This window comes from Plecotus auritus (genome assembly GCF_963455305.1).
Source record: "Plecotus auritus genome assembly, chromosome: 10".
NCBI lineage: Eukaryota > Metazoa > Chordata > Mammalia > Chiroptera > Vespertilionidae > Plecotus > Plecotus auritus.
This window is the reverse complement of record NC_137785.1, coordinates 41994699-42017977: the sequence shown is the minus strand read 5'-3', so window position 1 is coordinate 42017977 and position 23279 is coordinate 41994699. Positions and strand designations below refer to the sequence as shown.

General features: G+C 57.0%; 2 protein-coding genes across 2 annotated transcripts; one reads left to right on the top strand and one right to left on the bottom strand.

Annotated features, from left to right (window-relative positions):
• Positions 1–8943: 8943 nt before the first annotated feature.
• Positions 8944–13431, bottom strand: LOC308235563 (chymotrypsinogen B). Its single transcript, XM_080644484.1, has 7 exons — positions 13366–13431; positions 11074–11177; positions 10912–10991; positions 10750–10828; positions 10395–10575; positions 9549–9682; positions 8944–9162 (listed from the first exon to the last, which is right to left on the bottom strand). Exons 1-7 carry the CDS (start codon positions 13415–13417, stop codon positions 9001–9003), a joined length of 792 nt encoding a protein of 263 aa, XP_080500610.1. The 5' UTR covers positions 13418–13431; the 3' UTR covers positions 8944–9000.
• A 5717-nt stretch (positions 13432–19148) lies between these two features.
• LOC308235696 (chymotrypsinogen 2) lies at positions 19149–22112 on the top strand. Its single transcript, XM_080644733.1, has 7 exons — positions 19149–19218; positions 19923–20026; positions 20126–20205; positions 20530–20608; positions 20911–21091; positions 21175–21308; positions 21889–22112. Exons 1-7 carry the CDS (start codon positions 19167–19169, stop codon positions 22048–22050), a joined length of 792 nt encoding a protein of 263 aa, XP_080500859.1. The 5' UTR covers positions 19149–19166; the 3' UTR covers positions 22051–22112.
• Positions 22113–23279: the final 1167 nt, after the last annotated feature.

Here is a 23279-nt window from a genome sequence, read left to right as displayed (position 1 = left end):
ATACATCTGGTAAGGAGTTAATATCCAAAATTTATAAAGGAATCATTCAACTCAACACCACAAAACCCAAAGCAATCCAATTAAAAAATGGGCAAAGGGCCTGAACAAACACTTCTCCAAAGAGGATATACAGATGGCCAATAGACATATGAAAGGATGCTCAACATGCTTAATCAGAGAAATGCAAATTAGAACTCAGTATCACCTCACACCTGTCAGAATGGCTATCATCAATAAATCAACAAACAGCAAGTGTTGGTGAGGATGTGGAGAAAAGGGAACCCTCATGCACTGTTGGTGGGGAAGCAGATCGGTGCAGCCACTGTGGAAAGCAGTATGGAGTTTCCTCAAAAGGTTAAAAATGGAACTGCGTTATGATCCAACGATTCTGCTTCTAGGTATATACACATGAGGAAACCCAAACACTAATTCAAGAGAATATACAGTAGGTCCTCAGGTTCCGTCGGAGATCCGTTCCTACGGCGCAAGGTAACGTGATTTTCGTCGAAAGTCGGAACACCTTACATAAGCACCTACGTCACTCACGTGGAGCACATACACAGCAGTAATGAAGTGAAACAGTAAAAAAAATTTAAAAGATAACAATTCCCGACCTTTCCTTGTGGTAAATAAATAATAAAAAACATAAAGCACACATGTACATACGTCGAAATGACGGAACTTTTCTTTTATAAATAAATGGGAGATGGCGATGTAACCACGAAACGATGTACGTGGAGTCCGACGTAACCCGAGGACTGCCTGTAATCACCCTATGTTCACTGCAGCGTTGTTCATAATAGCCAAGATATGGAAGCAGCCCAAGTGCCCATCAATAGATGGTGGATAAAAAAGTGGTGGTACGTTTATACAACGGAATATTACTTGTCCATACAACAGAATAAAATCTTGCCCTTTGCGACAGCATGGATAGACCTAGAGCCTGGTCGGCAAACTGTGGCTCGCGAGCCACATGCGGCTCTTTGGCCCCTTCAGTGTGGCTCTTCCACAAAATACCACGGCCTGGGCGAGTCTATTTTGAAGAAGTGGCATTAGAAGAAGTTTAAGTTTAAAAAATTTGGCTCTCAAAAGAAATTTCAATCGTTGCACTGTTGATATTTGGCTCTGTTGACTAATGAGTTTGCCCACCACTGACCTAGGGGGTATTATGCTAAGTGAAACAAGTCAATCAGAGAAAGACAAATACCATATAATTGCACTTATATATGGAATCTAAAGAACAATATAAATGAACAAACAAAACAGAAACAGACCCAAATACAGAGAACAGACTGGGGGTTGCCAAAGGGGAGGAAGATTGGGGAACCGGGTAAAAGAGGTGAAGGGATTAAGTACAAATTGGTAGTTACAAAATCACCATAGGGAAGTCAAGTACAGCATCGCCATCCCAGCCACCACCCGCCGCCCAGCCACCCCCACCGCCCCCCACCCCGCCCAGCCACCACCCCCCCACCCCCCCCTGCCCAGCCCTGCTGGTGGGGCTTTAGCTGCTCACCCAGCCCCTCGGGGCCCCTACACAGGGCCTCCCCTTTGCCACAGGTTCCTGGGCTGTTCCTAGCAACCTTGTGGTCTGGTCTGGGCTGTAGCTAAGGGCGAGCTTCCTCCCACAAGGCAAGCCCATCTGGGTGGGAAGGAATCAGAGGCCCCAGTTCCTGTCCCTGTTCCTCGTGGTGCCACGCACACCAACGGCTCTACACCTGGAGCCGTTTTCCACAACATCGCGGACTCCTCGCTGAGCCCAGGGCAGCCCTTCCTGTCAGCGCGTGAAATGGGCCCTCGCACCCTCAGCTCCTCAGGGATCTCACGCCTCAACAACCGGGATGCAGCCAAGGTCCTGACAGACAAGTACATTCTCTGCTCCCAAACCAGGCAGTGGTGACTGCAGGCGGCCCGGTCCCTGGGGAGACCAGCCGCACTGCTCGCAGCTCACTTCCGGGGCCCGGGACCCTTCTGCCCGGGCTTCCAGGTGCCCCGGCTCAATCAGACACCTGCCTGGACGCCTCGGGGTTAATCCCACCCAAATCCTCCTCTCAGCAGGTCCTCTCTCGCCTTACGACAGTGACCCACATTACCTTTGGGTACCAGACATTAGGGACTCTGACTGAGGCACGCACTTACCTCTCAGGAGATTCTCTGACACGATGTTCTTTGGAACTTCTATCTAACCGCCCCCAGCCCCCGCCCCCCCCCCCCCCCCCCCGCAACCCAGCAGCTGGCCTCACTGAGCCAGAACCACCTTTTTTTCTTTTAGAGAGAGGGGAAGGAGGGGGGGACAAAAAGAGATCAGTTGCCTCATGTACATGCCCTGACCGGAATTGAACCTGCCACCTTCTGGTGCATGGGATGATACTCCAACCTACTGGGCCACACTGGCCAGGGCAGAGAGCCACATATATATACTAGAGGCCCGGTGCACAAAATTCGTGCACTCTGGGGGGTCCCTCAGCCCCACCTGTGCCCTCTTGCAGTCTGGGACCCCTCGGGGGGATCCAGCCTAAGCCAGCAGTCAGATATCCCTCTCACAGTCTGGGACCCCTCGGGGGGATCCAGCCTAAGCCAGCAGTCAGATATCCCCCTCGCAGTCTGGGACCCCTCGGGGGGATCCAGCCTAAGCCAGCAGTCAGATATCCCCCTCGCAGTCTGGGACCCCTCGGGGGGGATCCAGCCTAAGCCAGCAGTCAGATATCCCTCTCGCAGTCTGGGACCCCTCGGGGGGATCCAGCCTAAGCCAGCAGTCAGATATCCCCCTCGCAGTCTGGGACCCCTCGGGGGATCCAGCCTAAGCCAGCAGTCAGATATCCCTCTTGTAGTCCGGGCCCCCTCGGGGGGATCCAGCCTAAGCCAGCAGTCAGATATCCCTCTTGTAGTCCGGGACCCCTCGCTCCTTACCACCCACCTGCAGCAGAAGCAGAAGAGGCTCCTGCCACCGCCACTGCGCTCGCCAGCCCTGAGCCGGGCTTCTGGCTGAGCGGCGCTCCCCCTGTGGGAGTCCACTGACCACCAGGGGGCAGCTCCTGTGTTGAGCATCTGCCCCCTGGTGGTCAGTGTGCGTCATAGCGACCAGTTCACTGTTTGGTCGATTTGCATATTAAGGTTTTATTATATATAGGATATAATATATAAGGTTTTATTATATATATATATATGTATAATTTTTTTTTTTTTTGCAGAGAGGAAGGGATAGGGAGAGAGAGATGGAAACATCAATGATGAGAGAGACTCACTGATCGGCTGCCTCCTGCAGGCCCCACACTGGGGATCAAGCCCACAACCCAGGTACATGCCCCCACCAGGAATCAAACCATGACCTCCTGGTTCGTAGGTCAACACTCAACCACTGAGCCAAGCCAGCGGGGCAATATATATATTTTTAATTTCAGAGAGAGGAAGGGAGATGGAGAGAGAGAGAGAAACATCGATTGGCTGCCTCCTGCATGTCTCCTACTGGGAATCAAGCCTGCAACCTGGGCATGACCCTGACCAGGAATTGGACCGCCACCTCTGGGTGCGTGGGACGACACAACCACTGAGCCACACCGGCTGGGCGAGAACCACCTTTTTAAAGAAACTCAAAGTTACTTTCAGGTAAATGGTCCCCTAAACGGATCCAAGTCCTGCCCCAGGCCCTCCTCTTCTTCACCCTGGGCCTCCTATTGCGCACACCAGCGGTTACACTCGCCCCGAACCCCACTGTTGGTCCTCCCTGGCGCTCCTCCCGTTTTCCCCTCCAAGACCACGTCTGTTTCTTTGTCCTCTGAATCCACTTGCCCCTTGCGCTGGGATTTGCTCACCATCCCGCCATCTGCTTCCCACGGGCGGGCGCCCTGATCCAGGGCAGATGGTCCAAGATGGTCCCCTCAGCACTGAGCGCTCCCCTCCCCCAGCCAAAGCTCAAGGGAGTGGGATCGTTTCCTTGGAACCGCCCCTCACCCCCCACCCCACCCCCGCACCGGTGAGGATGCTCCCACCGCTTGCTGGCCTCTCCCCCCCCCCCCCCCCGCCCCCACCATCCTCGGTATCGTCTGGGCGCCTGAGAGAGAGAGAGACTCCCCTCGGCAGGCAGGCGGCAGCCACACTGAGCGATGGCAGAACAACGACAAACGGAGCCACGCAGCGTGGAGGGGGCGCCGCATCCCCGGGGTGGCCCGCGCCTGGCTCCTGGGCCTTCCGGAAGGGAAGTGTGACTGGGGCGCGGCAGCCTTTGAACGCGGCGAGCTGCACCGTCTTCCACACCAGCTTGTGGAGCTCAGGAGGCAGACGCGACCCCAGGCCTGACCTCACGCACCTTCTTTGGGTCGCGTCAGCCTGTGCGCACAGTAGGGCGCCTCCGTCCTGGTCACGCAATCACGCCCTTCCTCAGCGCGCCCTCGCCGCTCCTGGCTTATAGGCTGATGCCCAACCACTGAGCCGCGGGCCGCGCTGCTACACCTTTGCGGGTTACAGCGTGCCCTCCCCTGACTTCTCACGCATCTGCTTCCCAGGCCGTTAAACAGGGCGGGTTGTTTGTAAGCTGCCTCCAGCAGACACGGTGCCCACAGGAGGGAGAGCCCACCCACCCCCCCCCCGTGAAGTTCCCTGTTTTAGAGATCTCAGGTGGACTCAGACACTAACTGACCGCTGGTTTTTCCTTCCCGCGTTTTAATTCCCACACTGATGTTTTACATTCACCAATGAAGGGTGAACTGGCAAAACCCTGGGCCCCAATAAAAGCAGAACCCCAGGCCCACACATTGCTCACAAGTTCCCGGTGCTGCTGCCGGGCACCCCACTCTGAGAACCCCTGCTCAGAGGGCAGCACTCCCGCCCCCTAAAGCTCGAAATCTAGTTGGAGATGGTCAAGGACACAGGTGAGTCCGGTGGAGGACAATCCGCGTCAGCCCGGAGTAGCACGAGGAGGGGCATCTAACTCTGGTTGTGGCAGGAAAACCTCACAACCGGATGCCAGGCTGAGCGGCGGCAGCGCCCAGGGTGCTCACGGAGGCCGCTCCGCCTGCTGGTCGCCAGCCTGGCCTTCTCCTCAGTGTGGAGTGAGCGGCGCCCCGCAAGCCATCCTCCACTCTGCCCCGGTCCCCGGGCATGTTCCCCACCGGCGGGCTCTGCAGGGCGGGGCCCCAGCTGCCACTCGTGATGGCAACTGCAGCCACCTGGGCCCTGTTAGCTCAGGCGCCCAGCACACTGCGTCTGGCGTAGAGGGGGAGCCTCAGCTCCTGGCCACGCTGGGCCCCTCCCAGCACAGGCCCCTGCATTGGCGAGGGGCGCCTCCACCAGGCCGCCTGTGAAAGTCACGCACTGGGGGTCTGCCTTCCACAGCTCATCCCGCGACCACGCCCCTTCTCGGAGCCCAGTCACACAGCCATTCTGGCGTCTCTACCTTTTGTCTAACATGGCCCAGGGCTGCATATGTGATCCTGCCAACAGTTATCACCCGCCCCTGCGGGCCTGGCCAGGGTGTTAAACCACATCCTGGGTGAGTGCACCCAAATCAATAAACTCTCCCGTATCCACGTCAGGGTCTGCCCCTCCCCTGAATGGAGCACCCTCCGTGCACAGTCCCCGTGCTCTCCCGCCCCGGCCACCACCTGCCGCCTGGCCCGTGGGCAGCTCCTGGGGCAGAGATTCTCTCTCTCCCCTCCCCTCAGCCCAGGCCCCGCACATCATTGTGGCCAGGAGCAGGGGGGGTGGGGGGGGCTGAGGCCAGGGTGCCCGTGTCCTCAGGGCCGTGGCCTTGGCACAGCAGACCTGCCTGGGCAGAGGTTTAACCTTGGGAACTTGGCTGCTCGGTGACTAGGTCCCGGGCCCAGTCCTCAGCTCTCTCCCTGGGCGGCGGGCAGGAGGGAGAGGCCTGCTGTGCGCCCCAGGAGGCTGCTGGGAGCTTGTAATTGCCTGTAAACCACTCTCAGCCTTTTCTTTTCCCGAAGACTCCATTGTGCTTAGCAACAGACAGCATTTCACCGTCCTTATAGTTTCTCCCTCCGTTTTCCTCCAGCTCCTGACATCTGGAACCCACAAGTGGATTCTCTCCCACCAGAGTGCCACCCCGGTCCCCAGCGGTCGTTTAACAATCTCACTGTTACCTTGTGCCGGCGGTGAAGGGGTCCTGTGGCCAGCCGGCAGCCACTGCTCCAACGCCAGAATCCCATCCTAGCACCGCCTTCTGGGACCCACCTGGGGTCCCAACACCCCAGCTCCAGCGCCCCAGGGAGCAGGTTCTAGATGAAGACTCAGATTCAGAAAGTTTATCGGAGAGCACTCCCCGGAATCACCGCCTGGGAAGGGACGGAAGGAGAGACAGTTTCAACACGAATCCAAGTTTGGGGTAAGGGACTGGGCCTTTAAAAGCCCATGGACCAATCAGGGACGAGGGCTGCCCAGCAAGGAGGCATGACCCTGGTCAAGGTGATTCCTTTCAGCTGAGAACATTTGCAGAGAAGATGGACAGCTGAGGGCTGGGAGTCATTCCTGGGGGCTCATCACAGCTGGTCCGTGACTGGTCCCTGGCTGGTAGGTGACTGGTGACATTCTCCGGATGTGGATGGTGGACGTCTTCCTAATCAATTCCAGTGTTTCAGTTAATTAGGAAGCAAGTGCCCTAACCGGTTTTGCTCAGTGGATAGAGCATTGGTCTGCGGACTCAAGGGTCCCAGGTTCGAGTCCGGTCAAGGGCATGTACCTTGGTTGCGGGCACATCCCCAGTAGGGAGTGTGCAGGAGGCAGCTGATCAATGTTTCTCTCTCATCAATGTTTCTAACTCTCTATCCCTTTCCCTTCCTCTCTGTAAAAAAAATCAATAAAATATATTAAAAAAAAATTAGGAAGCAAGTTTGTGTGCAGACAGAGAGGTGGGGAGCATGTGTCCTGTCCAACAAGGTCTGACTCAGAACCAGGATGCAGGGCAGCCTGGACCGGGCCTGTTACGTGGGCCCCGCCCTGGGGGATGTGTTTGTAAACTGACACAGACTCTTGACCAAACGTGGAACTTTTTGCTAAACTGTGCTTTTCAGAATAACACTGAATTAAAAAAAAAGTATATTTGGAACAACTTCGGTATGTTAGTCTACTTTTCAACTATAATTTTTATGTATTTTACATGAAGATCAAGTATTCCTGATGAGAATGTAAATCTTAATTGAGATGTAAGTGCAAATGACACACTGAATTTCAAAGACACACTGAGAGGAAGAATGTAAAATGTATCATTAATAACTAAAACATTTGATTCCATGTTGAAATGATAATATGTAGATATATTGAGTTAAATAAAACATATCAATAAAATTAAATCACCTTTTTCTTTTGACTTTTTAAGTAAGGCTACCAGATGACTTAAAAGAACTTATTTGGGCCTGACTGCTGTGGCTCAGTGGCGGAGCGTCGACCTATGAACCAGGAGGTCATAGTCTGATTCCTGGTCAGGGCACATGCCCAGGTTGCAGGCTCCATCCCTGGTATGGGGCATACGGGAGGCAGCCAATCAATGATTCTCTCTCATCATTGATGTGTCTATTTCTCTCTCCCTCTCCCTTCACCTATGAAATCAATAAAGATATATTTTAAAAAATAAAATAACTTATTTGGCTCACATTTCTTTTGTACAGCGCTGGGTTAGAAGAAAGTCAGAGGCCAGACACACCATGCGGTTTTCACATTGGCCACCAGGTGGCAACCTTCTACCAGGACTGCGGTTTTCAGCAACCTGGAGGCCGCCTCCTACCAGATAAAATTTTTTTTTCCAAGATCAATCTTTAAGGAACTTTAGAAAAACATCAAGATGGGGAGACAACTGGGAGATGAGAGAATGATTTGAACCGGGATTGTGTGGTCATCGCTGTGGGCTCAGCTGTGGGAGGATAAAATAGGAAACGGTCAGAATTCTGTCAGCTTCTCTAACTCCAGCGCATTGGGACGATGGTGCCTGCCCCAGCCCACCTAGGACAGCTAGTGCAGGTGCCTTCTGAATAAGTGGGAGGTGCAGAAGGTCTGTGCAGTGAGGAACCAGGAGGACAGGGAGACCACCCCACAGCTGGGGCCGCTAAGCGGGGAATGCAGCCCAGCGCAGTTTCTTGGTGGGACAAGTAGTGAATAGTTGTGACTTTCTGGCACCTAGCACTCATCCACTGCCTCCCACTGCTGAGCTCGAGGCACTGACACCCGCTGGGGACTTTGGCCTCACTCCATGTTGCAGGACCGAGTACTCAGGGCCCCTGCGGAAATAGGCCCTCACAGACCAAATATAGAGAACTCTGAGGACCTCAGTTAAATTCACAAACTGGAGCTTCAGTAAGAAAAAATAATTACAATGGCTCAAAACCCTCAAATATGTTTAAATCTGTGAGTATATCATTATTCTAAAAAACAAAATTAATTGGGTCACTTTTGGGGGATGACAGAGAACAAATTCATTATCTTAAACATCCATAAGGAAAAAATGTAAAAATAAAATCTGTAAAGGAAAAAGAAGTAAGCGTAGACCCTGCATGAACAGTACAACTGGATAACTGAATGAAAGGTGGGAAGCAGGAAGGCTGAGGACTAGATGCTTGTTCTAGGGCACTGGGTGTGGAGGGGGCTAAAGGCAGAGAAAGGAGCCTGGGGCATGTCATGTGGTGGAGGGAGAAGCCTTCATGGGTAGAGTATCTTGGTCCCAATGCCCACCCCTCAGGGCTATGGACTGCATAGCCTGGCCTGGGACTCCTGCCTTTCAGAAAGCTCCATGGGCCAAAGCTGGCTCCAGCAAGTAGGACCCGAATTCGACCCCAGGGAGGATGAGATACAAAGACAGCTTCCTGAGAAGGCGGGGGTGGGGTGGGTGTTGTAGGGATACCTGCACGCTGGAACGTGAGTGGTAATGCCGCCCCCTGCTGGGTAACAGGGAAACTGCAGCCCCACACCCCCTCAGCCACACATACACGTAGAGTCAGAGTTCCTGTACAGATGCTTTTATTGGGGACACTCGGGGTTGGGAGGGCAGGGGCCACGGGTTCAGTTGTTGGCCAGGATCTCCTCAACCCAGGGCATGAGCTCCGTGACGCGGGCGTACACGGCAGGCGTGGAGGTGGAGCAGGTGCCGCTGCCCCAGGACACGATGCCCACCAGGGTCCAGGTGCCGTCCTTCTGGCAGACCAGGGGGCCACCAGAGTCGCCCTGCAGGAGGAGAAGAAGGCTTGGGTCCAAGCCTGAGAGGTTGCTGGGGCCCTAGTGTGCCCTGACCTGGCTGGGCCCTGGCGGGGGCTGCAGAGAAAGGACCGTGTGGGCAGTGGCCGGCCGGGATACTGAGATCTGGTTAAACCTGCGACCTACTCCTGGAGGGTCTGGCAGGTGGCCTACCCGCTCAGCCCGGCCATCCTCTGTAAAATGGGCTGGGAACGTCCCGCTTCACGGGGTTGGGGTGACATTAGATACCCCTGGAAAGCCCAGAGCGAGCCCTCTTGGCTGGTCACAGGGCAAGGAGGGAGGTTAAGCAGATGGATCACGGCCCGACCCGGGGCGGGCGAGGTGGCGGGGTGGGCCTGAGGCACAAGCAGCCATACCATGCAGGAGGAGACGCCGCTGGCGCCGGCGCAGACCATCACGTCGGTGATCTTGTTGCCCCAGAACTTCTTGCACTCGGCGTTGGACAGGAGGGGCAGGGCCGCCTGCTGCAGCTTCTCAGGGGTCTTGTTGGCTGGAGGGGGTGGGGGGGGCGGGTTAGGGCTTCTCGCCCCACAGCCTGCCCCGGTCCTGCCGCCCCCTGCAGGCCTCATCCTTGGACACAGAGCTCCCCCTCCCTTAGGCCCCACCAGCATCTGCGGGGCACGGCCCCGCTCTGGCTCCACACCAAACAGCCACTGGGCGATGGGCGGAGGGGCTGTGTCCTCCTTTCTGGGGAGGGGGTGACGTCCTTCTGGCGGGGACCCAGCCTCCATCCCCCTTCCTGCTGCCTCTGTCCTGTTCAAGGGGCAGCCGGGAGCCGGGAGCCGGGGCCTGAGGAGAACTTAGGAGGCTGGAGGGGAATCAGGCAGAGCCAGCAGGCGGGAGACCAGGCCCACTCTCAGAACCGGAACCAGACCTGGACCTCACTCCCAGCCCAGATGGCAGCGAGCTGGCCGCTCCCCCTCCTGGAGCCCCGGGAGAAGGGGGGGCTGGAGACAGGTGCTCCGCGCAGGTGGGCGAGGCGGGCCTGGGTGCCTCGGGCTGTCTCAGCATCTGACCGCTCGAGTTTGTTTACCAAGCCACGCCCTTATTCATGCGTGGCAGGTTGCTAACTAAGAGGGTTTAAGTAAAGAAATGGAAGATTTATGACTAATAATGGGATTTAGAACAAAAATCCCAAGAGCCCGCGGGGTCGCGCCTGGAGACGCCCTCGCAGGCAGCCGGGCCCAGCGCGCCGCCCTCACCGTTGTGCTTGGTCTTGCCCCAGCCGGTGGTGGCGCACAGGCTGCCCGCGGGGAAGTCGTCGGCGGCGCTGGGCAGGCACACGGCGGACACGGTCTCGGAGAAGCGGGCGGGCGTGGCCAGCTTCAGCAGGGTGATGTCGTTGCGGACGGTGAGCATGTTGAACTTGGGGTTCTTGAACACCTGTGGGCGGGGCAGGCCGCGGAGGTGAGGCCTGGGGTCACCCCGCCATCTGCAGCTTTCCAGGAGCCAGCTCCTTCCCCGCCAGAGCCGGCGGAGCCGGGACCAGAGCCCCGAGGCCCCTGCGGGCCGCCCCGTCCCCGGAGCCCCCCGCCCCGCGCGTCCGCGGCCGGCTACCTTGGCGATCTTCAGGACCTGGATGTTCTCCTCATCGGAGCCCTGGTCAAACTCGCCGGCCACGACCAGGTGGGAGGTCCTAGCGGGAGATGTGAGGGTTAAGGACCCAGCACACGCCTGCTCCCCACCCCGGCCCTCCCTCCCGAGCCGGCCCGGCCTCACCTGACCCCGCAGTGGGCGGCAGTCACCACCCAGTCCTCGCTGATGAGGGAGCCCCCGCAGAAGTGGAAGCCGGTTTTGTCCTGGAGGAGGGCGGGGAGGTCAGCGCCGGCTGGACACCGGCAGCCCCAGCGGGCCCCCCACCCCAGCGTGTCCCTCGCTCACCTGCAGGGACACCTGCCAGGGCCAGGAGCCAGGGACAGCGTCCTCCCCATTGACGATCCTGGACAGGCCGCTCAGCACGGGTTGGATGGCGGGGACCCCGCAGCCTGGGGTGCGGGGACAGGAAGAGAGTGAAGAAGCTCTGAGGCCCGGAGCCGGCTGCAGAAATGCTGGTTTCTTCCGCAGCCCACCCCGCGGCACAGGCCCCACTGCAGCTCACTCCCACTCCTGGGACCTGCAGGCTCAGGACCCTGCAGCCTGGGACCCTGTCACCTGAGGATGCGGAGGGAGGAGTGGAGCAGGCGCTGAGGGCCCTTTCCCGCACCCAGCACCCCCCCCCCCTCGCCTGGCCCGCCCCTCCTTGCTGAGACCTCAGCCTTCAAAGCTCACGGTCCTCAGTAAACCGGGGAGCAAACCACTAATCTCACGGGGCAAAGCTCACCGATTAGTTTTAGGGGTGTGGGGGGGCTGTGGAATTATAACCCAAGTGCACCCAGCGTGGGGAGCGCTGACCCCGTTCAGGGAGTGTGAAAAGCCAAGTTTGCAACAGCAGGGCCCACACTCCATTCTCTGTTCCAGAGTTTCAGAAACTACTCATTGCACAGAATTTTTGTTTCTTAATCTACACTAATAAAAGAGAAAGATACAAATTGACCCTACCTTCCCTACGTCCACCAGCCAATCAGGAGTGAGTATGCAAATTAACCCAACAAAGATGGAAGGTTAATTTGCATACACAGGCACCCAGCTGATGGGGGCGGGATGCAGGCGTTTTGCACTGCCCCAGCTGTTCAGGGCCTCTGGGCAGCGTGGGAAGGCGGCTCCAGGTGGAGCAAAGGCAGAAAGGCGGCTCTGGGCCGGAGCAAGGCTGTGCGGGCAGCCAGGGTGAGGAAGGCCCATTCTGCACGAATCTTCGTGCATCGGGCACCTAGTTAGTTAATAAAACGGAACTTTGAAAGGACACACTGAGGAAACAGAAGCTCAAGGACTTAAATGGTCACAGGAGGATGAGAAAAGACAGGTGCTTAATATGACCATGGCACACCTGGGCAGGACCTGCAAGCTCTCCCCTGGGTGCAGGTGTGGCAACTGTGACCCCTACGGCCCACCAGGCCACCTGCCCCTCCTGCCCTGCCCCTCACTGAAGGCTGTTACCGCCAAAACATGTCATAATCATCTATTTCTTGTCACAGCAAACAGGATTAGCAGTACCCGGGGAGGTGTTTACACAGCTGAGCATTTCACGGGGTTAAAATGAGTGAGCCCCACTCCACGGGGACAAATCTACAACATTTTGTGGGTGGGAAAGGCATGTGGTAAAACTGGCGCAGAGGATCCTGCCGTTTATGTAAGTTCTCACAAAGGTTGTATTTTGTGGATGTGTAAATATGTAGTAATTTGTAAAAACCCGCACAGAAATGAGACACAGCAAGTTCAGGTGCGGCTTCACCGGCCAAGGGGAGGCGGGAGGAGGCAGAGGGGGCTCTCGCTGAATCTAGTGGATGTTTTATAAGAAATACCTCAAACAAATCTGCTGAAGGGGTAACTTTTGCTAAACCCTGATGGTGCAGGGTTGTCATATAATTTTCTGTATTTTTAAATGATTTCTTCTTTTGTTAAAATAGAAAATAAAACGTTAGCAAGTGCCTGACATAAATAAAGAATCCAGGTCTCTGCCTTGGGAGGTCTGTGGCCACACCTTACTCTGCCCACAGCATCAGCCTGGGCCGCTTCTGGGGCCTCAGCCCTCCGTGCAGTCCCAACTGGTCTTTACCTCCCGCCGGGTGCAGGGTGTGAGGGTGCAGGGTAGGAGGGTGCAGGTGTGAGGGTGCAGGGTGTGAGGGCATGAGGCTCAGAAAGCCCCAGAAGCCCTCTGCTCCCTACAGCCTCCGCCTGCCTCTCTCTGTCCAGGCCCACAGGTACAGGGAAGGGGACTCATAGCTCCCTGTTGGCCAGGCCCTAGGGCAGGGGTCCTCAAACTTTTTAAATAGGGGGCCAGTTCACTGTCCCTCAGACCGTTGGAGGGCCGGACTATAGTTTAAGAAAAAAACTATGAACAAATTCCTATGCGCACTGCGGGCCCAGGACGAGTCGGCTGCTAAGCAGGATGGGCAGCGGCACCCGGCGGGCCGGATAAATGTCCTCGGCGGGCCGCATGTGGCCCGCGGGCTGTAGTTTGAGGATGCCTGCTAGGGTTTGCTCCGGACAGAGCCCCTCTGTCCCTGGGGTCCCTGGGGACTTAGGGACCTCTTTCCCACCTCCTCCCAGGCCTGGCTGCTCCCCATACACACTCACCAAAGGCGGCTTCCACGAGGGCGAGGCAGGAGAGGAACCAGAGGAAGGCCATGTTGCTCAGCGTGGGAATGTGCAGTGCCTGTGCGAGGGCTCCTTTTATGTCCCCCGGGGCCCCTCACCCCCCTGGCCGTGCCCAGTCAGAGAAGCCGGACAGCCACCCGCCCTGTTTTCCAGGGACCTTGGCGATAAGTGGGGGTCAAGCCCCTCTCGCAGCCAGGCTGGCTCTCAGCCTGGGACAGGCCATCCCTGGGAAAGGGGCAGCTGCCCTGCCCAACATCAGCCATTAGACTTGGCGACACCAGGCAGCCCCAGGGCGCTGCGGGCAAGGCCAGCATCCCACCACGGATCAAAGAATTAACGCAAAGAAGCCCACTGGTCGTCACTGGGAGGCCTCCAGTCCGTAAACGCAGGCTGCAGGTTCTCAGCAGAGTGTTCAATGCATCCCTCCTCAGAGATCAAGTATTATACAGATATTCTGGGTTATCCAGGGGCCCCCTCGAAACCAGCCCAGCCAAGCAGCTTCAGGGCGGGTGTGAGGGTGTGCGGGGCCTAAGGAGTTGCCCCACAGTGGCCGCACGGTGGCCGCCAGCAGGTCACAGTTGCTGGCCGTCCATGTCTACCACTGGGCTCCACGGATTCTCTTCTTCTGTGATAATTCACAATGTAAGGAACTAGTCCTCCCATAAAGCTTTCATCTCATGAAATGAGGCTTTGATTCCACATCTTTAAAGGATGTGTTGAGGAAACAGAAAATAAATGATTTAATTGTCACAGAAGGAGAAAAGGACAGGCGTGTGTGTGCATCTGCCACAAGTGGAGGCAGAATGGCTTCTGTGTGCAGGCTCCTCCTCTCCCTGGGCCAGGCACCCACAGGAACAGAGAGCGCCACCCCTGCCCTCGGGGGTCTGAGACCCCAGGGAGAGACAGGTGCTAAACAATAAGAATATAATGCTTTTTGTGGCGTTATTTACAATAGCCAAGATATGAAAGCAACCCAAGTGCCTGTCAATAGATGGTGGATAAAAAAGCTGTGGTACATGTATACAATGGAATATTACTTGGCCATAAAAAAGAATAAAATCTCACCATTTGTGACACCATGGATGGACCTCGAGGGTATTACGCTAAGTGAAATAAGTCCATCAGAGAAACACTGATACCATATGCTTTCACTTACGTGTGGAATCTAAAAACAAAACAAACAAACAACATAGAAACAGACTCATAGATACAGAGAACAGACTGATGGTTGCCAGACAGGAAGGAGGTTAGGGGACTGGGTGAAAGAGGTGAAGGGATGAGGAAGTACAGAGTCAGGGGTGGCTGGGGAGGAGGGGACTGGAAGAGATTAACCACAGAACATATGTGCATAACCCATGGACAAGAGCATGGCGAAGACTTGGGGCAGGGTGAGGGTTGGGTGGAGGGGGGCAAAAAGGGAGAAAATGGGAGACATCTGTAACACTGTCAACAATAAAAAAAAGTACAGATTGGTTGTTACAGAATAGCCATGGGGATGTAAAGTACAGCATAGGAAATACAGTCAATAATATTATAACTGCATGGTGCCAGGTAAGAACTGTAAATATGGTGGGGAACACTATGTAAAGTATATGATGGTCTAACCATTAAGCTGCATGTACACCTGAAACCATCCTATATAATAAAAGGCTAATACGCAAATCGACCAAATGGCAGAACAACCAGTTGCTATGACACACATTGACCTCCATGGGGCAGATGCTCAATGCAGGAGCTGGCCCCTGGTGGTCAGTGCGCTTCCACAGGGGGAGCGCCGCTCAGCCAGAAGCCGGGTTCATGGCTGGTGAGCGCAGCGGGGGTGGTGGGATCCTCTCCCGCCTCAACAGCAGCACTAAGCATGTCCTACTGACTGCTTAGACCCGTGGGGAGTGGGCCTAAGCCGTCAGTCGGACATCCCCCGAGGGCTCCCAGACTGCGAGAGGGCGCAGGCCAGGCTGAGGGGACCCCCCTACCCCGCCACCCAGTGCACCGGGCCTCTAGTACAAAATAAAATTGAAAGGAAAAAGAATAATATCCTGATGTCCAGTAACTGGGAAGAGGGACTGGGGACGCTGCTGCTGGAGACAGTCCCATGTGGGCCTCGCTGATGAGAAGCTCTGAAAAGCCAAACTTGGCGGGCAGACTCTCCCAGCACCTCTGGGGCCTGTGGTCATGGTCCCTGGGGGAAAGGCGGTCGGGGGAGCGGGAAGTGTCACCAGTCCAGATCTGAACTTGAGTGGCTTTGAAGTTTGTCTTTGATTCGTGAATTTGGGTTTTTTCAGGGTTGCATGCTCTCTGCAGGCGGGTTATTGAAAATGTTTAGTTAACCACCAGTTGAGTGAGCTCTGACCATGAAAACAGTGGCCACAGCTCACCTAAGAGGGGGTCCTGAGGCCTGAGCCCGCTCTGTGCTAAGGGCTGATGTGGCCAAATTTTGGGGACACAGGGAGTGGGGCAGCCGCTGTTTCCAAACTGGGTCTGAAGCTTTTTGATGTTTTCACCTGCTGTGTGTGGCCACCCAGGGATGTCCTGGCTGAGTGTGGGCCTGGCGTTGAGCATCAGGAATCCATATTTAAACTCCAGGCCAGGGTAATTTATTGAAATATTAACATTTGCTGGTTGCTTTTCCCCCTTCACTCATTCCAAGCAGGTAGCCAAGCCATTTGTATTTTTCTAGACTCAGGGACTTTTCCAGAGCAGAAAACAGAAGCAGCCTGTCACTGGCTCTCGGGTCTGATGCCCATAAACCCTCAGCTGACGAGAATGGGAGGATGTGGCCTCAGAAGGCCACACCTGGCCCGCAGAGAGATGTGTGCGTGTCTGGTGATGTGTTTTTCACTTTGAGCAATTCCTTTGGCCCCCAACCCCTGCCCCATTCCAACCAAACCGTGAGGTGAGTACAGCCTGGGAGCAGGGCGGTCATTTAATTAGAGTGACAGCCATTGCCTGTGCCTACCGCCATCCCCCTCCTTTCTCTCCACACTGAGGGTCCCCGTGGAGGGTCACCCCACCCAGCCTCAGTGGGCAGAACTCTGATTGCTAGAAGCCAGTGGAAACGAAGTGGGGGAGGAGAACCCAGCCCCGGCCCACTTTGGCAGTCTGTGGGGTGTGGGGCTTGGCACTTCGGCTGCCCTCTTGAGACCCGGAGAAGAAAGACAGAGATCCTGGCCCGGAGCGCCCCCATCGCCGAGCTGCTGAGTGGAGGCCGGCAATTGCCGGCCTCCAAATCTCTGCTTGTGTGCACTCATCTGAGAAAGGCAGGTCCCTCTTATTAGCCACTGTCCGCCATGTATTTGATTGCAAAAAGAAACCTTAATGATGCAAAATAATCATAAGAAGGGTGCTGGATGTCTTCCATTCCCCCTCTGGTCCGCTCTCCCCCTTCTCCACCTTGCTGGCCTCCAGGAGGAGACTGCAGAGAGTTCCCCCAGCTCCCTGGCTTCCTGCTGGGGTCAGCGGGGAGGGGGAGGGGGAGAGGCCCCAGCAGGGGCAGGACCCACGAGGGTAGGAGAGAGAAGCCGGGTCTTATTCTCGGTTCCCAGGCGGCTGTGGGGTGGCTGCTTCCCTCTGTGGGGGCGCAGTTCCTTCAGGCGGCCCTGTCTATACAGCTGCTCTTTCGAGGCTCCATCACGGCTCGCCCCTTGTCCCTTCAGCTCTAGGTGTGTCCCCATTGTGGCCAGAAGCCTATGCACTTCGCCATCCTTTGTCGGTTCCCCTAAATCCTGCCCACATCTTTGTAAAAATGCCCTCTATTAAAAGTCCTCAGGAGCCCAGCGTGGCTGTGCCAACAGGTTTTAGGCAGGACGGTGTCTGCTGCAGTCATTGTGGCCCCAGGACCTCGGAGCGTGAGATTCTGGGATTGGGTTGCTCCCCCGGGAGGAGTCAGGATGGCCTCTTTGCCAGGAAGGGTGAGACCCTGGTCAGGGCACACAATGGCATCACAAGTTCTCAAAACAACACTGGAGGTGGCAAAGGCTCAAGTGCAGGTGGGAACAGGTGCTGGAGGCAGAGGCTGTGGCACTAAGTTCCTGCAGCATCAGTCCAACCATAAATATTGGGGAGTCACATAAACGGCCAATGAGCACAAGGAAAGATGATCAAAGCCACCAGTCATTTTGAAATGCACATCGACACCACAGCAAGGTTTCACACTCATTAGGATGGCGAACATACACGAAAGCCAAACAAATAAGAAGAAAGAGAATTGTTAAAGGTGAGAAATCTGAATCCTTGTGCACTGTTGGCGGGAATGTAAAACGGTGCCGCCACTGTGGGAACATATGGAGGGTCCTCAAAAAATAAAGCAGATCTGCCACAGGATTCTGCAACTCCACTTCTGCATGAATACCCGCCCCCCCCCCCCCCGCCCCGAATTAAAAGCAGGGTCTCCAAAGGACTGTACACCTATGTTCCTAGCACTGGGAGGGCCAAGGCCCCGCCCCTGCCAGCTTCTGGCCCCTCCCCACAGCTGAAGACGGACACCTGCAGCTGAGCTGGCTCCCAGGCCTCTGCCACCTGTGCACCAGGGTGCAGGGCCCCGGCCAGCTGTCTGCTCCCAAAGCCACTGCCAGGGCCACAGGTCGCCTCAGGCCACCGAGGCCGCTCCCCACCCTTCCCCCACTCGGGCCCCCGCCTGGATGATCTGGGCCCCTGCTCGGCAGTGTCTCCATCAGGGCTCTCCTAGGTGCACCCCTTGGTCACCCCAGTCCAGCCTCCTGCCCTGGCTCTTGGCGAGCCTGGGAGCGCTCCCCCAGGCTTTGCACTCGCGTTCCCTCTGCCTGGTCACCGCTTGATCACACACTATGAGCACCTCGTTTTGCCTGGTCACCGCCTGGTCACACACTATGAGCACCCCGTTTTGCGTATAGAAATAGGGTCAGAGAGGGTCTGGTGCAGATACCTGTATGTGAACACCACGCTACGATAATCAATGCGATAGAAACTGGAACCAGCCATGACGTATTATTTCCCTGTGCGTTTTGGGGAGCAGCCCCCCTCAATTTCTGTCTTCCCAGTTTGCCAATTGCGAGGAAAGGGCCCCACTGCCCACCCTGCTGTCCAAGCCAGAAACAGGCCTCCCTGCTCCCATGATCCCGCCTGGCCCAGCCTGCACCAGCGGGGGCGATAGCAGGGCCCCAAGGTGGCCCCTGGGCCCAGGTCTGTGTGACCGGCAGTGGGCGGCTTGCCTTTCCACGCCACACCGCAAGCAGCCCGAGGGACCACGCAGATGTCGAAGCAAGCCTCACTCGAGCCTTCCTGGACATCCATCCCCGAAACTCGGGGAGCACTCTCAGCCCCTGGCCACCTGTGCCCTCACCGCACCTCCGTGCTGCCCTTTCCCTACTCAATCACACTGCCCCGGGGTTTTTGAAGAACTTATAGACCAACTAAATTACTTGTCCGAGGCCCTCCAGACCGTGAGAGACTAGGCGCGGCTTGCCCGGGTCTGGCTGCTGCCACAGGGCCCCTCCCAAGGCAGGGCCTGGGGAGGAAGCTGAGTGCAAGGGAACGAAGAACAGCATGACATCTCATTTCCCCTTGGCTGTGAGTCAAGGTCCACCTAAACCAGCCCCCACTTTGCCTTGACTCTGGCCCCAAGCACAACCATGGCTGCAGCTGCTGCTGTCCCAGGCGGGCCTGCTTGGGCACATCCTGCCCACTCTGGCACATGCCCAGGAAAAAGACAGTCACCTCAAGGTCCCCAGATAACAGCCCGGTGCACAGGGATAAAATGGGGAGCCTCCCAGGCCAGTGCCCTACACCACCCTGACAGTGGCACCATGGCCTTCCTCTGGCTCCTCTCTTGCTTTGCCCTCATGGGCACAGCCTTCGGTGAGCGCTGGGGCAGGCAGCAGCCGGGAAGGCTGCTCCCCCAACCCTGGGGCCCACTCCCAGTTCAGTCTTGCAAGGTGGTGGTAGGAGCCTCAGCAGCCCCATCTCTATAATGGAGACCCTGGGAAGATTGGATCAGACCAGCCAGCGTGAGGCCCCGGGGAGGAGGTGGCTGCTCCTAGGGCTGCCCCAAGGCTCCACACCTGTGCACGGGGACAGGAAGGACAAATCTAGAGGGACAGGAAGCTCTCTGAAGAGTTGGTGATTCCCAAACTGATTCAGATAGTGAGCAGGTAGACAGCCCCTCCCAGCCCTTTTGGGCCCTTGAACCCAGCCCTTTTAAACTCTTGTTTGCTGAGGGCTTACTATGTTCCCAGAACAACTACGTGCTTTACCTGTTAACTCACCTTATATCCTTATACCAGCTCTGTGAGGTTAGCAACTATATGGTCCCATTTTGTTGATGGGAAAACTGAGACTCAGTGGCTAAGCTAGGCAATGATGGGGCTGGGTTCAAATCCCAGGGCCCAGCCTTCCTGCCGACATTAGCCCTGCACCACCTCACACTCAACCTGCCGGCCTTGTCTGGGCTGAAGCACAGGGCACACTGAGTTCTCCCTGCGAATTCATGGGGCAGTGGGACCTGGGTGGGGAGCCCAGAGGTGACCGTGGCCTGTACCCCTCACCTCATACTCCCACCTCAGGCTGCGGGGTCCCCGCCATCCACCCCGTGCTGAGCGGCCTGTCCAGGATTGTCAACGGGGAGGACGCTGTCCCTGGCTCCTGGCCCTGGCAGGTGTCCCTGCAGGTGAGGGGATTCTGCACATGTGTGAGGGACACGCTGGGGTGGGGGGCCCGCTGGGGCTGCTGGTGTTCAGCCAGCACTGACCTCCCCATCTTCCTCCAGGACAAAACCGGCTTCCACTTCTGCGGGGGCTCCCTCATCAGCGAGGACTGGGTGGTGACTGCTGCCCACTGCGGGGTCAGGTGAGGCCCTGGGGTCCCCAGGAAACCCACTGGCATGGGAGGAGGGCCTTCTGAACTTCATTCCTGTTTCCCAATTGGAAATGTGTAGAAAGCTCAAGTCTTGTTGGCCTCCCAGGAGTCACTGGGAAGGAAACACTCGCAGGCTGTGGCACAGTTGTCCAGGGGCAGCTGTTGACATTCTGAGCTCCCATCTCTGATCAGCACCACACAGGTGTGCGCATGCACACACACACACACACGCATGCACACATACACGCCCATATACCTGCACACACATGCACTCACACTCACCACCTCAGCAGGAATCCCCTCCTTTCTCTTCAGAACCTCCCACCTGGTTGTGGCCGGGGAGTTTGACCAGGGCTCAGACGCTGAGGACATCCAGGTGTTGAAGATTGCCAAGGTATGGTGGCCCAGGCAGGGCAGGCTAACGGGGCTGGGCCACCATCCTGAGAAACCCCTGGGCTGGGGGGAGGTAAAGGAAGCCAAGTTCCTCCCTGTCACCCAATACCCCACCCAGATGGGCAAAAGCAGAAAGCAGGGAGTGTGAGGTTCCATGCAGGGGGGTCGGCACCTTCGTTCTGGGCCCATGGAAGGAGCTGCCGAGCTGAAGTGGCCTGTGGTCAGAGGGGATGGAGGCGATGAGGGTGGCCCAGCCGTGGGTTTCTGCCCAGACCCCAACTGTGGCTGTCTGCCCCATCACAGGTGTTCAAGAACCCCAAATTCAACATGTTCACTGTCAACAATGACATCACCCTACTGAAGCTGGCCACACCCGCCCGCTTCTCCCAGACCGTGTCTGCCGTGTGCCTGCCCAATGAGGCCGACAACTTCCCCGCGGGCACACTGTGTGCCACCACGGGCTGGGGCCTGACCAAACACAACAGTGAGTGACCCGGTGGGCGGGCGGCAGGTGGAGGCTGCGGGCAGGTGGGGCTGCTGGTGTTGACCACCACCCGGCCCTTCCAGATGCCAACACCCCCGACAAGCTGCAGCAGGCGGCCCTGCCCCTCCTGTCCAACGCCAGCTGCAAGAAGTTCTGGGGCAACAAGATCACCGACCTCATGGTCTGTGCCGGTGCCAGCGGCGTCTCCTCCTGCATGGTATGGCTGCCTGGGCTCGCTCTGTCCCCCTCCCTCCCCGCCTTGTAGCAGAAATCCCCTCCTTTCTCTTCAGAACCTCCCACCTGATTGTGGCCGGGATGGGTTCAGGCAAGAGCCCAGGCCAGGGGCTTGGGCAGAGGGAAGTGAGGAGCAGGCAGGCTCCTTTCTGGGTGCTCCTAGCTGAGGCTGGGAAGGACCTCCTGGTGGGCCACCACAGTGCAAGATTCCATGGATGTCGAGTTCTGAGCAAAGGGCACCTCCGAGAGCTCTGCAGGGCACCGCCTGGGCAGGGAACGGGGCCCAGGGCTCCAGAAGCAGCCCTTTCTCCTCACTGTGGCCTACAGCCAGTACCCCTCGCTTTCTTCCTATCCATCAAACCAGCGTTGTGAGCCTCCATCACAGAACCTCACCCCGACTTCTAGGGCATGAGCCATGAGCTGCTCAGGTTCTCATAATCCTTTCGAGAGACAGCTGCTGGGTTTAGGGCTGCCAGGCCCTGGACTGGCTCTGGGAACCATCCAGGGGCCTCTGGGCCAGGCCACCTGGGCTGCCGGACCCAAGCCCTCTCCTCTTCTTGCAGGGCGACTCTGGGGGCCCCCTGGTCTGCCAGAAGGATGGAGCCTGGACCCTGGTGGGCATTGTGTCCTGGGGCAGCGGCACCTGCTCCACCTCCAGCCCTGGCGTGTACGCCCGGGTTACAGAGCTCATGCCCTGGGTGCGGCAGATCTTGGCCGACAACTGAGGCCCTGGCCCTGCCCTGGTCTCCCTGCCAAGCCTGCTCCCACAAAGCTCAATAAACCCGTGAAAACATATTGATGGCACCCGTCTCTTGTCTCAGGGCCTGTAGGCCTCACTCTGCTCCTGAACTTGGGCCTTCACTCCACCTGGTGCAGGGGGTCCAGGAAGGGCCCCTCCTTCGTCACCTCCCCAGAGAGTGGCCAGGAAGAGCACAGGCAAATGAATGGGCCTTGGCCCCCAGCTCCCACCTGGACTGCGGGGTACTCACCATCCGAGCCCTGCTCAGTGTGTTTGGCTTGGCCTAGTGACGGGGAGTGGCATACAGAGGAGGGGCCTGCTGTTGGTCCCACACCTGTGGCTCCAGGAACCCTCCCGGGAACTGCCCCTGGCTGCCTCTCCCAGGCCTGCTAGAGCCACTGGAGGGGACCCACCACACTCAGCGGTCAGTGAGGGAACTGCTGCCTTTTCCCGCTGCTTCTGTACTATTAAAGAACCAGCCGGTGCCCGGCCGGTGTGCTCAGTGGTTGAGCATTGACCTATGAACCGGGTTGCAGACTCCATGTCCAGTAGGGGGTGTGCAGGAGGCAGTCAATCGATGATTCTCTCTCATCACTGATTTTCTCTCTCTCCCTCTCCCTTTCTCTCTGAAATTAGTTAAAACATACTTAAATAAAAACAAACAGCCAGGAGAGACGTGGCCTAGGCCAGTGGTCGGCAAACTCATTAGTCAACAGAGCCAAATATCAACAGTACGACGACTGGAATTTCTTTTGAGAGCCAAATTTTTTAGACTTAAACTTCTTCTAACGCCACTTTTTCAAAATAGACTCGCCCAGGCCGTGGTATTTTGTGGAAGAGCCACACTCAAGGGGCCAAAGAGCCGCATGTGGCTCGCGAGCCGCAGTTTGCCGACCACTGGCCTAGGCAGAGCAGGCCTGACTCTCAGAACGTCCGAACCAGACTGGACATCTGCCTCCCAGCCCAGACTTCATGGCAGGCTGGACGCACCCCCAACTCCCAAAGTCTTACATCCATTAGCAAACCTGGCCCCACCCTGCAGCGGACCCTGGCCTATCTCCATGGCCAAGCCCTGTTTCCCGTGGCCTCGGCTTTCTTCTGCTGGGACCCTCCCCCTCCCCAGAGGATGCCCATAGTCTCACCACAGGTCTCCTCAACCCACCACTCCGACCCTGGGCATCGCAGTGAGCACACCCCCACCTTCCCACCAAGGTC